The 17,969-nt window shown below is 38.4% G+C and overlaps 1 protein-coding gene across 5 annotated transcripts in view; it reads left to right on the top strand.

Moving 5' to 3' along the window:
* LOC107739878 (pecanex 1) overlaps positions 1-17,969 on the top strand; it is a 43,179-nt gene that overhangs the window by 19,712 nt on the left and 5,498 nt on the right. For 3 of the 5 annotated variants that reach the window (XM_016552110.1, XM_016552111.1, XM_016552107.1), the window contains 27 exons: positions 5,724-5,817; positions 6,079-6,136; positions 6,341-6,582; positions 6,673-6,826; positions 7,089-7,121; positions 7,853-8,024; positions 8,250-8,360; positions 8,670-8,761; positions 8,885-8,994; positions 9,182-9,287; positions 9,406-9,498; positions 9,890-10,040; positions 10,153-10,294; positions 10,464-10,641; positions 10,721-10,829; positions 10,945-11,074; positions 11,175-11,233; positions 11,352-11,567; positions 12,649-12,902; positions 13,035-13,265; positions 13,955-14,055; positions 14,166-14,316; positions 14,441-14,671; positions 14,779-15,053; positions 15,133-15,305; positions 16,744-17,198; positions 17,292-17,432. In XM_016552110.1, coding sequence (XP_016407596.1) covers positions 5,724-5,817; positions 6,079-6,136; positions 6,341-6,582; positions 6,673-6,826; positions 7,089-7,121; positions 7,853-8,024; positions 8,250-8,360; positions 8,670-8,761; positions 8,885-8,994; positions 9,182-9,287; positions 9,406-9,498; positions 9,890-10,040; positions 10,153-10,294; positions 10,464-10,641; positions 10,721-10,829; positions 10,945-11,074; positions 11,175-11,233; positions 11,352-11,567; positions 12,649-12,902; positions 13,035-13,265; positions 13,955-14,055; positions 14,166-14,316; positions 14,441-14,671; positions 14,779-15,053; positions 15,133-15,305; positions 16,744-17,198; positions 17,292-17,432 — 4,262 coding nt within the window. The remainder of the gene's footprint in view (positions 1-5,723; positions 5,818-6,078; positions 6,137-6,340; positions 6,583-6,672; positions 6,827-7,088; positions 7,122-7,852; positions 8,025-8,249; positions 8,361-8,669; positions 8,762-8,884; positions 8,995-9,181; positions 9,288-9,405; positions 9,499-9,889; positions 10,041-10,152; positions 10,295-10,463; positions 10,642-10,720; positions 10,830-10,944; positions 11,075-11,174; positions 11,234-11,351; positions 11,568-12,648; positions 12,903-13,034; positions 13,266-13,954; positions 14,056-14,165; positions 14,317-14,440; positions 14,672-14,778; positions 15,054-15,132; positions 15,306-16,743; positions 17,199-17,291; positions 17,433-17,969) is intronic. The other 2 variants (XM_016552112.1, XM_016552108.1) reach the window with 1 other exon arrangement.

The following is a 17,969-nucleotide window of genomic DNA, read 5'->3' as shown; positions in this document are numbered from 1 at the left end:
AACAGAGAGAGAGTGTCTACTCTGACCCCCCGGATATTATCAGGAAGGCTATTCCAGAGTTTGGGAGCCAAATGTGAAAAAGCTCTGCCTCCTTTAAGGCCGGGACACACCAAGCCGACGGTCGGCCATTGGCCAACGTTGGGCCGACGGCGAGCGACGGTTGGGCTAGTTTGTTTGGTGTGTTCCACTCGTCGGCTCACGTCGGCGGCAGTTTGCCCGATTCGACATGTTGAATCGGTGTCGGGACTGTCGGCGTGAGTGAGAGCTCTGATTGGATGTTCAGTTTAGTAATACGCGAATGTTTTCATAACAACATGAGCCGCTTAAAATTATTAAAGTTATCAACGTTACTGATATTCAAAATGGTAAGCAAGCGCTGCTTTGTTTACGTTTCGTATATCTGCGTTTATCTCGTATATCTTTGTTTCTGTTTCTCATTTTGAACGAGGAATATATACTATTGATAGCTACTGATATAGACAGTTAATTCCTCTCACGCATGCGCAGAACGCACGTATTAGTTTGCCGTCGGCTGTAGTCTGTGCCGTGTGTTCGAGCGCAGCTTTTTGGTCCGACGCTGCCGACGTAAGGCGAGAACACCGTCGGCTTTCGTCGCCACTAGTTCTTTGAAGTTGGCTTGGTGTGTCCCGGCCTTCATTTCACAGCATTTTCCCTCATAGTGGACTTTGCCTGTGTGAAACCTGACTGAAATTCTTCATAGATATAATTCTTTTGCAGGAAGGAGCACAATTGAGCAGACACAACTTTTTCTAAAATTTTAGACATACACGGAAGATTTGAAATGGGTCTGTAATTTGCCAGTTCATTAGGATCTAGTTGTGGTTTCTTAATAAGAGGCTTAATAACCGCCAGCTTAAATGGTTTTGGGATGTGACCTAGAGATAACGACGAGTTAATAATATTGAGAAGCGGTTCTTCTGCTACAGTTTACAGCGGTTCTTCTGCTATCAGTTTAATGATTTTTCTGCATGTATTTGTGTGTTTGGGATCACACTGATTACACCGCTAACATCATGATCTTATATAAGATTTTACATGCATGTACATGTGACATGGTCTTTCTTTGGTCAGTCAAACTCTTCCCTGGTGGTCTAGAGGTATTGATGCGCTCCCACTGCTGCGTTAAGGTTTGCTTCCGGTCATGGAACATGCTTGCTTATTTCCTCCCGTGATCAATAATGCATCTATATGTCTATAAATATCCCTTGTTTTTGAATAGACAAAGACAACAAAATCACAGTATAGTGGGTTTTTATGAGTGTATGAGGCTCGTACAGTCATAAAAAAAAAATGCATTCGTAGAGAAAGGATTGTTTAGGTCTTGTGTGCACCTGGTATTAACTTTGGTTGCATTGAAGATGTTCCATGAACTTTATTGGCTATTGGCTTTATTGACTCTTGGCAATATTTATTGGCTTAAATTTTAACATGTGTTTCTGATTTTGTCTGAATGTGGTTTTATTTTGTCTGATCACTAAATGTTTGGACCCCATTTACACCTGTATATAGTGCTGTCCACTTGTGATCAGATCACTTAATGGAAACCATAATAATTAATGTTGTTACAGGCTGTCAAGTGTTAATTTTTTTAATTTCCTCTAGAATTTTATTCTTGCAACTGTATTATATTAAGAATTTCTTATGCTGTGTAGTGTAGAATTTTCAGTGGTTCTCTCCTACCCCTTCCAACTGAGATGTCATATTCCTAATTTTAAGAACATTTTAACATTCTTAGTCGTTTTATTTACTGTCTTTGTACCATTGCATAATACATTGGACATAAACTACCATTTAAATTTCTTTCAAAAAGAAATTGATACTTTTGTTTACCAAGGATGTATTAAATTGATCAAAAATTACATGAAAGACATTTATAATGTTAAAAAAATATTTCAGTTTCAAATAAATGCTGTTCTTTTGAACAATATCGCTGTTTTTACAGTATTTTTAATCAAATGAATGCAGCCCTGTTGAGCATAAGAGACGTGATTTAGTTATTGTCATTAAACTAAATCATGAAAAAAATTAAGTTCATAGAAATCAACTGTCACATGTAATGTATACATTTTAATGTATAAAGGGTAGGGATGTAACGATTAACCGCGAGCCAGTTGAAAATCGATTTAAATATGTGACGATTCAAATCGGTTGAGATGTTAAACAAATCGCGATTCAATTAGGGGTAGGGGTTTATATGAATGTATGTCTGAGGGGAACTTACTGTCTTTTGATGGTATTTTTTCTTTTCCTCTTGCCTCTGTATAATGCATATCAGGGCTCCAGACTCATTCTTCCCACTGGTCGCTCTTTTGCGAAACGTTTTAAGCGCCACCTGCTGGCAGAGAGTGAATCTGCGTCTCATTCAGCTCTGCTGTTTCATGCAGATATTTTTATGTATAGTTTCATAAAACTGAAGTCAAACCATTCTGTTTTTGCTTAAAATTGAGAAATTATACAATCTAATTTAGATTAAAAACTGCTCATGTTGCATGTATGCAGCATCTTTGTTTGGATCATGATTAAAATGCAGTGGTTGCCTCTAATTTTAAATGGAAAGAGCACAGACAAAACCTTAGTTTGTTTATATGAAGAGATTTATTTTATTTGTGTTACTTATTTATTTGATTTGGGGCTTGTTTTAAAATTTCAGTTTAGTTTTGTTATTTACATTTACATTATATTAAAATTTTGTTATTTAGCAAACGCTTTTATCCAAAGCGACTAACAAATGAGGACAATAGAAGCAATCAAAACCAACAAAAGAGCAATAGTTTACTAAGTGCTATATTAGTATATTATTATAGTGTTATATTTCAATTTATTTCAAAATACTGTACACAAAAACGTACAGTATTTTGTCCAAGCAATAATAAAAGGACACTTTTAATTTCTAATTTGTCTTAAATCTCATTTTGTAAAAAAAAAATCGTGAATCGAATCGAATCGTGAAAATCAAAATCGTGAATCGAATCGAATCGTGAGTTGAATGAATCGTTACATCCCTAATAAAGGGTTTTATTATAGACAGACAGGAAAAATAAAGCTTTTAGAGCCACTGTGCAATGCAGCATTCACAGAAGAGGGATCCCCAGTAGTTGGGTGTTTTTAGTTTAGACAATTTTACTGATTACAATGAGAGTGCTCTAGTTTTGTTGGCATCTGCCTTGCAAGATTGAGGTCTTGTTGTTCTGAAAACTTTACTTAGTGCTAGTGGTCGGCCGATATATCGGCAAGATATTTGGCATTTTTCAAATATTGGCATCGGCCGATAAGTTTTTCTGTTTGGCCGATGCGTTCGAGGCGAATAAAAAAACTTTTATTTTGACGGCGCTGTGAGCGGCATCGCCTGAGCACACACAGTGCTCACATTCTCCCTCTTGTTCCCCGTCGTTGTTAACAGTTCTGTCTAATACGGATAAAAGTCTGTCTAATAATACAATAGAACTGTTAAACAAAGGAATTAAAATGTATACAAAAAGTATTATAACGATTGCTTTTATAATCACTTTTTGATCTAATCAGGTCAAACAGGTGTGCAAAAAGGTCTGAAATTTTTCGTGATTCAGTTTGATTCATTAGGGCTGTTCATTCACGTGCTGAACCATTTGCAGCAAATTCTCACCTCGAAGTAGAGACAGGATATTTTGTAGAATAGAAAACAAAAAGAGTGCTGGATATGGTGGATATGTAGGAAACAAAATGTGCCGAAGTCTGCAGTCGTTTGTAATAATCGCCACTGCGATTATTCATAACAAATGAAAATGTACAAAAGTGAAACTGCTGTCATAAAACTGAAATTTCCTCTTCTGAATGAGCCACATTTGGAGCTGTTGTAAAAGAGCTGATATATATATATATCAGTTTTGATTCTGGTTGTAAGGCTGCATTGTATCTGATCCTTTGTCTCATGTTGGTGTCGTGTGTAGATCACACAGCAGTGCTCTGGTATTTATATCCTTAAAATGCCACTACACTAAGGCCACGATTGACAGACAGGACCAATATAAAAGCTGTCTGGATTGACAGGACCCTTTCTTAGCTTGACCTCGTTTCCCCGCGGGGCCCGACAGAGGAGCGGACAGTAGTATACTCCCGGTGGCCCCGGAGGAAACAGGGGCCGGCGCACTGCCGGGCCGGAGCTAAAAATACCGGCGGTGCGTTTGAGTCACACGGTAGCCTGGGCTTCCTGTTTTCACTCTCCCACGTTTACTTCCCAGAGAGATAGAGGGGGACAGAGAGGAGGCGGTGGGGTGAGACTGGGGGACCTGATGCCTTCACTGATATCAAGACACATGTGATCACTTAATGATTCTGATTCCCACAGAATGGGGAATGTGTGGCTGAAGGTATTACGACATTATAGGTAACAAACATTGCAGTAAAAATATAGCTGCTATTAAGGATACAATCTGTTTTGCTAACCTGCTAACCACAAACCTTAAGCCCAAAGAATACTTAAATTTTGATGTGAACACTGAGCATGTGCTTATAGACGAATGCATAGACTTTCAAAGTGTCCTCCATTTGATAGCTCATGCAAACACACGTACTTGACGCACACGCATTAGAAAGTTTATTCTTGTCCAGTGTCTACACTATTTCTCTCCAGAAGTTAGTGATAAAGTGATAAAAATTTCTGTGTAAATGTTTAAACTTGTGTGTTGTGTGTATCTCTTAACCTCCTCACACATGCTCTAGTCAGTGCTGGCTAGTGGTCGACCGATATATCGGCCGATTTTTGGCATTTTTCAAATATCGGCATCGGCCGATAAGTTTTTCTGTTTGGCCGATGCGTTCGAGTCGGGACTTTTATTTTGACGGCTGAGAGCGGCAGCGCCTGAGCACACAGTGCTCACATTCTCCCTCTTGTTCCCCGTCGTTGTTAACAGTTCTGTCTAATACGGATAAAAGTCTGTCTAATAATACAATAGAACTGTTAAACAAAGGAATTAAAATGTATACAAAAAGTATTATAACGATTGCTTTTATATTATTAGTAATAGAAAGGCAAACATTACAATACTTTATCGTTTGCCATCATTTAAACAAATCTTTGAATGAAAATTCAATGAAAATTTTATTTCACAAACCTTGCAAACTTAGTCGAATCCAGTTGATCAGTTGAGATCTTCTGAAGTGTGCATGTGACCTGCATGATCGCGTGTTCTCTGCGTGACTTTCGGTCTGTGCAAATTGAATGCTTTAAACATTAAATTCGTGATTTCAAATTATGCTGCGCTTTATGCATTTGCCCACTGTCATATTCATGTCATTTTCACTGTGTGCTGTATGTAAAATGAGTGTTACCTTGGCTTTATTTGAAAAAATACGATTCCCAGTGCACACAAACTTCCCAGAATATTGAGTGCTCTGTTGGTTACAGTTTACTTCCTTTTTAATTATATTTTTATTAAATATTTATTTATTTGTGGAAAATACATTGTCATCTAAAGTATAAGTATGTTTATTTTACAAATTTATTTTTTTATCCATTTTCAAATGATTTCAAATTTCTTAAATAATAATTAAAATAAATACAGTTATATCAGCTTTATATCGGCCACCCTGCTTTCAAAGATATCGGCTGTCAAAAAAACAATATCGGTCGACCACTACTTAGTGCAGACCAGCAGGCATTGGGGGTGATCCTTTGTGATGTCTTTTATGTGACCCCTGACCCCCTGTGTGTTTGTGTGACTCAGGGAAGCTGACCCCGCCTCTCTATGAGGTTGGAGGATGTGACATGTCCCTGGTGAACTTTGAGCCCGCAACCAGACGAGCGTCCAACAACCTCTGGTGAGTTACAGCTAGTGTTATCATTGAGATACTATTATAATAAGTATTAATATTTAAAAAAAAATTTTTACATTATGTAAATAAAATAAGTTTTTAAAGTAACATTTTTATAGTAAAAAATATATATATATATATATATATATATATATATATATATGCATAAGTAATTCTTTTTAAATTGTTTTAGTTTTAGTTAACTGTAATGCAGCACAGAATCCTTTGTTGAATATCCCAGAACTAACAAAGTCTTTCTTTCTGCAGGGAAACAGACTCTCACCTCTCCAGTTCTACCTCAGTTCGTTTTTACCCTCATGACCTGGTGAGTGCTACCAAATACACACAAACACAGACTGAATGTTTTCTTTATGCAAACACTCTGAGATATAATTCAGCCATAGACTGTGAGAAAAGACATTTGACATACAGTGTAAGATTATGCATTGCGCACAATAGCGCTTGTATGAGAAGCAGCACAGTTGAAACAATGAGCTCAGTGTGTGTGTGTAAACTCACCCTGGCTTAGTTCTCCTTTCCTCAGATGCGTCTGAATCGTTTGCTGTCCATGGACCCAGAGCTGTTGGAACAGCACGATGTGGATGGGAGTCCTGACCTGCAGGAGGCGCCGCACTGCACGCAGGACTCCACGCATAATCACTCGCACACGCACCCACACAAAACCAAGCAGTACTACCGCCTCTGGCTGCTGCCGTACCTGTGGGTCAGGCTGCACTTTGACAGACTCACATTACTTGCCCTCTTCGACAGGTACACACAAACCCACACATTAATGTGTATTACTGATGTGTCTCAGCTCATATCCCGATGATGCTGCATGTGTTTGTTTGTGTTTGTCAGGAACCGGGAGGTTCTGGAGAATGTGCTCTCAGTGGCTCTGGCGGTTCTCGTGGCCTTCCTGGGTTCTGTGCTGCTAGTTAATGGGTTTTTCACTGACATTTGGGTCTTTCAGTTCTGCCTCGTTATTGCCAGTTGCCAGTACTCATTGCTGAAGGTGAGAAGCATAGTTTTTATTATTATGTTTCTTACATTGTGTATGTATGTGTGAATAGTTTGTGTATGTGTGTGTATAGTTTTGCACTGTCTTGGCATTCATTGTGGACAGCAAAGTAAGAATTTCATTGCTCAGGGAAACTTGTTTTCCTCACTGGGCATATGACAATAAACGCTTTGAATCCTTGAATCACACACTTTTCAAAAACATACCAATAATGAATAATTTTTTATGAAAATTTGTCTTTCTGTTCTTCAACCAGAGTGTCCAACCCGACTCTTCATCACCCCGGCATGTGAGTAACACACACATTCAAATACAATAACACACTTCATTACAATGAGCTAAAAGCATGTAAATTTGGTGGAAAAATAAATGGGATAATTGCGGTGATTAAAGGGATGGTTCACCCAAAAATGAAAGTTCTGTCATCATTTAATCACCCTTAATTTGTTCCAAACCTGTATGAATTTCTTTCTTCTGCTGAACACAAAAGAAGATTGTATAATGTTGGTAACCAAACAGTTACTAAAATATTGAGCTGCACACGCGTTTTCAACATTGAAAATGATAAGAATGTCTCTTGAGCAACAAATCATCATATTAGAATAATGTGACTCTGAAGACTGGAGTAATGGCTGCTGAAAATTCCGCTTTGCCATCACACAAAATTAAGTTACCTTTTAAAATATATTAAAATAGAAAAAAGTTACATTTTAAATTGTAGTAATATTTCACAGTATTACTGTTTTCACTGTGTTGTTGTTGATCAAAGAAATGCAGCCTTAATGAGCAAAATAGACTTCTTTCAAAAACATTTAAGTCATATTGCCTTCAACCCTTTGGTGTATATTCATGATTATATGTTATTTAATTAATAGCACCTAGCATGATAAATTGCATTTAATTACAGACCATGCATTACTTTTTGTTGAATATAAAAAAACATTTAAGTTAAATGAGAGATTGGGGGTCTAAGTTCAGAGATGTAATGTTTTTCTCACCCTTCTGTGCGTGTTTGTTTAGGGTCATAATCGAATCATCGCTTACAGCAGGCCTGTGTATTTCTGTCTGTGCTGTGGGCTGATCTGGCTGTTGCACTATGGGAGTGTAAACAGCAGCTACACTGCAGTGTCTCTGTATGGAGTCGCTCTCACCAGCTCCGTCCTGCTGTCTCAGGCGCGGGATCTCCTCATTGGTGAGCACTGATACACACGAGGACATAAATTCACAGCAGATGAATATGTAGCAGTTATTGTTTTGCTCTTTTATTGAAATCTGCATGCTGTACGATTATTCTCAGCATTCCTATGAAAGAGGAAAGATATTCCAGAGCTGAGTACAGAGAAAATCCTGCTGATGTGACAAGACTTAAGTACTCCAGCTTTACATTATCTCTCTCTCTTTCTCTTTCTCTCTCCAGTTTTCACTTTGTGCTTTCCCATCATCTTCTTCATTGGGCTGCTCCCTCAGATTAACACTTTCGTCATGTACCTGCTTGAGCAACTTGACATTCATGTCTTCGGAGGAAACGGTAAAACATAGGCACACTTTTACATTAGGACTGTGGAAAATAAGCATATGCATTGTGATTCTTTCTGAAATGATTCCTGTTATTAATAACTTTTGTAATGTATTAATAAATGTTGAAATTAACATTAACTAATTTTTATTGTTAGTTTGTGTTCTAAAAATCTAGTTAATTAATGTGAACAAATAGAACGTCATTGTAAAGTTACCAATGTTTCTACTATTTCTTTTTATTTACATACATTTCATTTCATAAACTACAAAACTGTGTTGTGTTTTAGAGACTCATTGTTATGTCTGTCTTCACTCCCAGCATGCACCAGTCTGCTCTCAGCTCTCTATAGTGTTGTGCGCAGCATCATCACCATAGCGATGCTCTATGGGTTCTGCTATGGCGCCCTAAAGGTGATGAATCAGTCCACATTTCTTTTGAATTCTTTCTGGATTTTGGTTATATTTGTATGGATGCTGAATTTGTTCTGTGTTGAGCACATTTAATATTCCTCTGAATATTATGTTTGTTTTTAGGACTCGTGGGATCCTCAGCACATTCCTGTGCTTTTCTCAGTGTTTTGTGGGCTGTTGGTTGCTGTTTCATACCATCTCAGCCGCCAAAGCAGTGACCCCTCTGTTCTCATGTAAGTCTTAACTGTGAGTGTGTGGGTTTGTGTTTTTGATAAGCTTTAAGTACTTTAGGTTCTTTGACTATGTACTGTCTCAGGATTCAGTGACTCTTGATTTGATGTTTAAGGACCTTTTATTGTTTGACTGCACAGTAGTTAGTTTGAATTTTCTGAATTTAAATATTATCTTGTGTTTGTATAGTTCGTTAGTGCAATCAAAGGTCTTCCCTAATGTGAAAGAGAAAAATCCAGAGGATCCCCTTTCTGAAGTTCAGGATCCTTTACCAGAGAAACTCCGCAGCTCTGTGGTGAGTAATGTACTCATAAATCTCTCAAACATAGATACAAACAGATGTAAATAGACACAAATGCTCTCTTCTGTCTTGAATGATGCATCTGTGTCTCTCTCTTTCTCTCTGGCTACAGAATGACAGACTACAGTCAGATGTGATTGTGTGTGTTGTCATTGCTGTCCTGTATTTCGCTATTCACGTCAGCACTGTCTTCATTGCCTTACAGGTAAAACACTATGATAAGTGATGCAGCAATGTTAAAATTTTGTCCAATACTGATATGCTGATAATTATAATTTGTGTGGCTGATAACCGATACATGGCCATATTAAAATATGTTCTACTAGGGCTGGGCGATATATTATAGCAGCACAACTGTTTGAAACATTGGTAATATTAAGAAATCATGTGATCATGTGACACTGAAGACTGGAGTAATGACTGCTGAAAATTCAGCTTTGCCATCACAGAAATAAATTACAATTAAAAAATATATTAAAATGGAAAACAGTTATTTTAAATTGTAATAGCTGTCCGAATAAAACTGTAGTGAAATATCCAAAGGATAATAAATAGGCAGTTCTTGACTCTTCTTGTCCCTCTTTCCTCTTTTCTAGCCTTTTTTGAGCTATGTTCTGTATGGTCTGGTTGGGGCAGTAGGGCTGTTAACTCACTACCTGTTGCCCCAGATGAGGAAGCAGTTACCCTGGTACTGCTTCTCACACCCGCTGCTCAAAACCAGGGAGTACTATCAGTTTGAGATCCGGGGTAAGTGATCCTACAGATTTTGCAAATTTAAGTTATGTAAAGATAGCACTCTTTGTTCTGCTGGGACTCGGTTAGCATGAACAGCACTGAAGCGTGTGTTTTCTGTGTGCAGGTGCCGCCCATGTGATGTGGTTTGAGCGTACACATGTGTGGCTGCTGTTTGTGGAGAAAAACATCCTCTATCCACTCATTGTGCTTAATGAGATGAGTGGCAGCGCACAGGAGCTCGCCAGCCCCAGGAAACTAAACACAGAGTCTGTATTACCTCTTCTATCTGACCTGCTCTCTTATTTCCTTACATTCAGCATTACTGTGGTTTTTTTATCGACTGATTGACTGTCTGCACCAGATCATTGTGTAATAGCTCAACATTGTTCTACGCTATTATTTACAAGCAGTCAATTAATTCTTTCTCTCTCTCAGGGTCGGGGCTCTAGTGATAACCATCGCTGGGCTGAAGCTGCTGCGTTCTTCCTTCAGTAGTCCAACATATCAGTATGTCACTGTCCTCTTCACGGTCCTGTTCTTCACATTTGATTACCGGCAGTTTTCCGAGACATTGCTGCTGGACCTTTTCGTTATGTCCATCGTTTTCAGCAAGGTCAGCCCTAATTCCTATAGCATCTTTTACTCTTTCAGAAGTTCTATTGTATAACTGTGTGATGTGTTATGTTTTGTAGTTATGGGAGCTCTTTTATAAGTTGAAGTTTGTTTATACCTACATCGCGCCCTGGCAGATTACCTGGGGCTCTGCCTTCCATGCCTTCGCCCAGCCATTTGCAGTGCCACGTATCCTGAAAACACACAAGTGTGTTTTAGATTTAACATAGTTTACAGGCTTTGTCAAATTCAGGTGTCTTTCTTGTTGTTTCTTGCTGTTCTTCCTTGACTTGGTCCCCTCCAGACTCTGCCATGTTGTTCGTACAGGCCATTGTGTCTGCAGTTTTCTCCACTCCATTAAACCCTTTTCTTGGCAGTGCCATCTTCATCAGCTCGTACGTACGACCTGTGCGCTTTTGGGAGAGAGAATACAAGTAAGACACTCTTGAATATCAGTATCTCCTGTTTCCTTTTGCCTTTTTACCCCAGCCCACAAAGCATTTATAAGATTAAAGTTTAATTTTTGTGTTTTAGTACTAAGCGAGTTGATCACTCCAACACTAGACTTGCTTCGCAGCTTGACAGAAACCCAGGTACAACTACATACATTGTCTGTTGTAAATGTAAAATCATTCTTAATTTAGTTTCTTGCCTGTGGTGTTCTAGATTTGTGTGACATGGGGCATCTCTTCTCATCCCTCATGTTGTCAGGTTCAGATGATAATAACTTGAACTCCATCTTCTATGAGCATTTGACGCGTTCCCTGCAGCATTCTCTGTGTGGAGACCTGCAGCTGGGCCGCTGGGGAAACTACAGCATCGGAGACTGCTTCATCCTGGCATCTGATTACCTCAATGCTCTCGTTCACCTTGTTGAGATTGGCAATGGCCTCATCACCTTCCAGCTCAGAGGACTTGAGTTTAGAGGTGAGGAGAGAAAAAGCTAAGGAGAGAGAGACTAAATGAGCAATTGAACAAACACTAAATCAAATAGTTACACTATACCATTCAAAATTTTGGAGTCAGTAAGATTTTTTTTTTTTTTTTGAAAGAAATTAATACTTTTATTCATTACAGATGCATTAAATTGATCAAAAATGAAAGTAAAGATATTTATAATGTTACAAAATTGTAATGTTAAGATTTCAAACAAATTCTTTTCTTTTGAACTTTCTATTCATCAAAGAATCCTGAAAAAATGTATCATGATTTCTACACAAATATTAAGCAGTAAAACTGTTTTCAACATAATAACAAAATAAGAAAAATGTTTCTTGAGCACGAAATTGGCATATTAGAATTATTTCTGAAGGATCATGTGACACTGAAGACTGGAGTAATGATGCTGAAAATTCAGCTTTGCCATCACAGTAATTAACTACATTTTTAAAAATATATTCAAATACAAAACAAACATTTTAAAATGTAAAAATATTTCACAGAATTACTGTTTTTTTTTACTGTATTTTGGTAAAAAAAAAAAAAGGTGAGCATAAGACACTTCTTTCAAAAACATGAAAAAGTATTATAGACCCCAAACTTTTGAACAGCAGAGTAAGTTCTGACCGTTATAGTTCTTGAAATTGTAATATATTAGGTAAAAACAGGATTTTGCTTGCTCTTTTTAAATGAAATGGTTCACTGTTCTCTAAATTTAGAAATTAAAGCTCTCTCCTCAATCCACCCAAGCCATTTGTAAATATTAAGCCACAAAAACAGGTCATTCAGAAATCAATAAGTTAGTAATGTTACAACCATGAGCACATTAACATAACTGCCCAGATTTACAACGCCTAGCCTATTTAGTATTCAGCAACTTGGTGGGGGTGTGGTTACTGAGATTTGAGGAGGTGACCATTCGTAAGAGAGATCATTTATATATCTTCATGCAGTGTAGCAAAACAGACCATTTATAACATTTTAAATGAGTTATTAATTTTGAAAGGATTATATGAGTCTAGTCTAGTTAAAAGATTCTGTCTCCTTTCTTTTCCTCTCTCTATCTCAGGGACGTATTGCCAGCAGAGGGAGGTGGAGGCGATAACAGAGGGAGTCGAAGAAGATGAAAGCTGTTGTTGCTGTGAGCCCGGTCATCTCCCCCATCTGCTGTCCTTCAATGCTGCATTCGGACAGCGCTGGCTGGCCTGGGAGGTTCTGGTCACTAAATATGCCCTGGAGGGCTACAGCATCACCGATAACAGTGCCGCGTCTATGCTGCAGGTGTTTGATCTGCGGCGAATCCTCACCACCTACTACGTTAAGGTCAGCAGACAACCTTCCAACCCTGTACCAAACTGCTCTTTTGATAATTGGCTAGGCAAGTTAAAAAAAATAATGCCCTGAAATTGTTTCAAATTATTTGTTTATTATTTATGCGTGTTTGTATGTTTGTAGGGCATCATTTATTATGTCATTGCATCTCCTAAACTGGAAGAGTGGCTGGCAAACGAAGCCCTTCTTGAGGGCTTGAAGAACTGCGGAGAGCGAAACTATGTTGACTTGGATCCGACTTTTAACCCCAATATTGATGAAGATTATGACCACAGACTGGCTGGAATCTCCAGAGACAGTTTCTGCTCTGTCTACCTCAGCTGGATCCAGTACTGCAACTCACGGAGAGAGAAGGTAAACATGTTCAGCCACACAAACATGTCTGATGAATATGTTAAAAGCTGATGAGTGAAAAGTAGTCTACACTACCTTTTAAAAGATTGGTGTTTGTAAGGTTTTTTTGTAAGTTTGTAAGTCTGATTCTCACCAAGACTCCATTTAACTGATCAACAACAACAACAAAAAAACAGTAATACTGTTAAATATTATTGCAATTTAAAATACCTGTTTTCTGTTTTAATATATTTTAAAATGTAATTTATTCCTGTGACTACAGAGCTGATTTTTTTTAGCATCATTACTTGAGTCTCAGTGTCATATGATCCTTCAAGGGATAGTTCACCTTCAGTTTCTGGTCCCCATTGACTTCCATAGTATGGAAAAAAAAAACACTATGCAAGTCAATGGGACCAGCAACTGAAGGTGAACTATCCCTTTCAGAAATCATTCTAATATGCTGATTTGCTGCTCAAGAAACATTTATTACTATTATAAGGAAACCATGACATGTTTTTTAAGGATCCATTTATCATTAGAAAGTTAAGAAACAGCATTTTTAAATGTTTTTTTACATTTAATGCATCCTTGCTGTATAAAAGTATTAATTCTTTCAGAAAAAAAATCATACTGACCCCAAACTTTTGAACTGTAATGTTAGTAAACAAACTTTTTACCTTACTGCTGTCTCTCTCTATTTCTTTCAGCCACTGGACAGTGAGAAAGACTCTCTGTTGGTTTTGTTGTGTTACGGCCTGTGTGTTTTGGGAAGGAGAGCTCTGGGAACTGCATCTCACCATATGTCCAGGTGGGGGAGCAAAAATCCTTTACTGTGCTGGAGTTTTTCCAAAAAGCTTGTTATGAAGACATTATTTTGCAGTTCGTTTGTTCTAATGGTGTGTGTTTGTGTTTTTACAGTAATCTGGAGTCTTTCCTGTATGGGTTGCATGCATTGTTTAAGGGAGATTTCCGGATCTCATCTGTAAGAGACGAATGGATCTTTACTGACATGGAACTGCTGAGAAAGGTGGTTGTCCCTGGAATTCGCATGTCACTTAAACTGCACCAGGTGAGACATTTGTGTCTGAAACAACTATTAATGTCATCTGTTTTCTGTGTCTCATTTCAAATATGACTTGTATTATTTTATTCTTTTGGCTCGTATTTTAACCAGAGTTAAACTCTCTCTGCAGGATCACTTCACCTCCCCTGATGAGTATGAGGAATCATCTGTGTTGTTTGAGGCGATATCTTCACACGAGCAGACACTGGTGATCGCTCATGAGGGTGACCCGGCCTGGCGCAGCGCTGTCCTGTCCAACTCTCCCTCTCTGCTCGCCCTTAGACATGTGTTGGACGAAGGGACCAACGAATACAAGATCATCATGCTTAACAGACGCTACCTCAGCTTCAGGGTCATAAAAGTGAGCAACAAAAAAGACAGGATAAAATGGAAGAAAGTAGACTGACAGGGAAAAGAAAACTTATTTTATTAGCATGTAAATGATTTTCCTTATATGTATGTTCTTAGGTGAATAAGGAGTGTGTACGCGGCCTGTGGGCAGGACAGCAGCAGGAATTGGTGTTTTTGCGGAACCGAAACCCGGAGCGTGGAAGCATCCAGAATGCCAAGCAAGCACTACGCAACATGATAAACTCTTCATGCGACCAGCCAATCGGATACCCCATCTATGTGTCACCCCTGACAACATCTTACTGTAATACACACCCACAGCTAAGACGCATTCTGGGAGGACCAATCAGCATTGCCAACATACGAAACTTTATCGTCAACACGTGGCACAGGTTTGTGTGTGTGGTTGAATGAATGAGAATTTACATGTTTTGATTATAATAATAATGACGCTCATCTTTCTCACTGCAGACTGCGTAAGGGTTGCGGCGCTGGCTGTAACAGTGGCGGGAATGTTGAAGATTGTGATGCGGGTGGCTTGTCATGTGGCAGTGGGAATTCTGGGAATTCTGGGACAGCAGCGAGTGATTCCCAGCACAGCTCAGGACCCACAGCACTGCACGCTTACACACATCATTCTCTGGGTAAACACAGTCACTTGCTGGTTGTACACACGCACGTTTACTGTATAATTTGCATATACAATGGGTATAGAAAAGAATCAACCCCCTTTAAAATAATTACATTTTGTTGCTTTGCAGCCTGAAGACAGACACAGTTTTTGTTTTATCCAGCTGTATTTACTCCAAGTGAAACATCCAAGTGAAAGATATAACACCAACATGTCAGAAAAAAATTAAAAAACAGAATCACTGAGTTGGAAAAAGGATAAGACCCTTGCGTCAGTACTTTGTTGAACTACCTTTTGCTTTATTTACAGCCTTTAGTCTGTTGGGAGATGACTCTACTAACTTTGCACATCCAGACTTTGCAATATTTGCCCACTCTTCCTTGCAGAACTGCTCAAGTTCAGTTAAATTTGATGGTGAGCGTTTGTGGACTGCAATCTTATAATCATTCCACAGATTTTCAATGGAGTTTAAGTCTGGGCTCTGACTAGGCCATGCAAGGACATTCACCTTTTCACAGCTGAAAGTCAAATGGCTTTGTGTGCCATTGAGAAGGTGATTAGCTACAACTGATTGAGTTTACAAATCATTTTTAGGAGGGGGGTGATCCTTTTTCCAGCTTGATTCAGTTTTTTTGTTGGTGTTATATCTTTCACTTGGATGTTATAAGTTGCACTGAGTAAATACAGCTGGATAAAACAAAAACTGTGTCCGTCTTCATTTCAGGCTGCAAAGCAACAAAATGTGATCATTTTAAAGGGGGTGGTTCTTTTCTATACCCACTGTAATTATGATGTATTTTGTATTGTAATGAGGCCTTACCTGGTTAATATTTGCAGATACTTTATCAGAGTTTTTAGGTTTAACATGACACTTTATGGGTATAATATGTGTTTTATTGCCAAAGTATCTAGAAAAGTTCATCAAAACAAGCATTGCGTGTTGGCGTGACAATGCGTTGTAAAAAGTTGAAGGATTGTGAAGTTTTATTTAGGCTTAATTTAAATCTTGTTGGACAGACATTTAGATAAATGGATGGATGGATAGACTGATGGGTGGATGGATGTGTAAAAAGATTAAAAAAAAAACAGATTGATGGATGGATGGATAGATAAAAAAGATAGATAATCAGATGGATGGATAGATAAAAAGATAAAAATATGGATGGATGATAGATAAAAAGATAGATAAACTGATGGATCGATTGACTGATGGATAGATAAATGGATTGATGTTTAAATGGATGGATAGATAGACTGATTGATAAATAGATGAATGAATGGATGCATGGGTAGATAGATAAAAAGATAAATAAACATATGAAAGGATGGATAGATAGATAGATAGATAAATAGATGGATGGACTGATGGATAGATTGATGGAAGGATTAAAAGATAAAAATGCATAGATAGATAGATAGGAAAGAAAGTAACCTACAGTCTCTCTCTTTAGGTACGAGTCAGAGTTCTCCGTCTGTCCAGTCTGGTTTGGTTCGTCAGTCTCCTGCTCGTGCGTCTGTCATCAGTCAGTCGTCCTCATATCGTCACAGCAGCAGCCGCCAGTCTTCACTCCGCACGTCTGTGACGGGTCTGGAGCCCTGCAGACGTTCCTCCAGCAGTCAGCTTTCTCTCCGCACGCTGCCAACCTCCCTCCAGCTCCGGCTGGGCACCAACGCCTCAGCCGCCAACCCCGACCCGCCCGGCCCCTCCAGCTCCCTCTCCGCCCAGTCCATCCCGCCCTGCAAACGACACACCCACACACTCGCCAGCCTGCTGGGAAACGAAGCCTTAGGGCTGGGGACGGACAACCATCCTCACCCCCACCATCATCTTCACTACATCCACCATCATCATCACAATCCCTCGCTCTCCTGTCTGAGAAGGGACGACATCTCCTACAGGGTGCAGGTGAGTGTCTGGCTTTCTCGTAATTTGATCACAGATCACAGATCTTAATTTTGTGAAATTTGTTATAATAATGAAGCATATGCATTTGTGTAGATTGTGGATGTGAGTCAGGTGTTGGATGTAATGAATCATCCCAAGAGGAAGGAGCTGGTGTGGCCAGATGAGAGCATGAGACTAAGATCTGGACGCAACTTCTGGAGGGACTGGAGTCCTCTAGAAGGCATGGAGGGTCACGTGAGTATATCACACACCAGTGTTGTTATTGTTAACTGAAATTTTTGAAATTGAAATGAAAGAAAATTATTGTAATTGAAATAAAATATATAAATAAAGTGAAGTAAAAAAAAAACTAAAATTTAAAATATTGTCTTAAAATAATACTAAATACTAAAATTACTAAAACAGAAATAAAAATAAATTAATGCTAAATGAAAAATGTTTAAAAAAACAAACAAATGTAATATATTTTCACGTATTACATTTCCATATAAAATATATTGTTGTATGAAGTAAAAATAAATTGGAACAATTTCATATATTAACTTATATATCTAGCCCATACAAGTATGTATATTTATGTATGTGTATTAAGTAAATATAAAAGATAGACATGTTTTTTTAAAGGGGTCCTATTATGCTCTTTTACAAAGTCTTGATTTTGTTTTGGGGGTGTACTAGAACAGGCTCTCACACTAGGTTGTTCGAAAAACACATTATTTTTCACATATTTTACATTATTACAACACCTCTCTCCCCAGTCTGGCATGAACG

This window comes from Sinocyclocheilus rhinocerous, unplaced genomic scaffold, assembly GCF_001515625.1.
Source record: "Sinocyclocheilus rhinocerous isolate Xijiao unplaced genomic scaffold, SAMN03320098_v1.1 scaffold1156, whole genome shotgun sequence".
NCBI classification, from domain to species: Eukaryota; Metazoa; Chordata; class Actinopteri; order Cypriniformes; family Cyprinidae; genus Sinocyclocheilus; species Sinocyclocheilus rhinocerous.
Note: the sequence above shows the minus strand (reverse complement) of the source record. Positions and strands in the feature narration are given on the sequence as shown.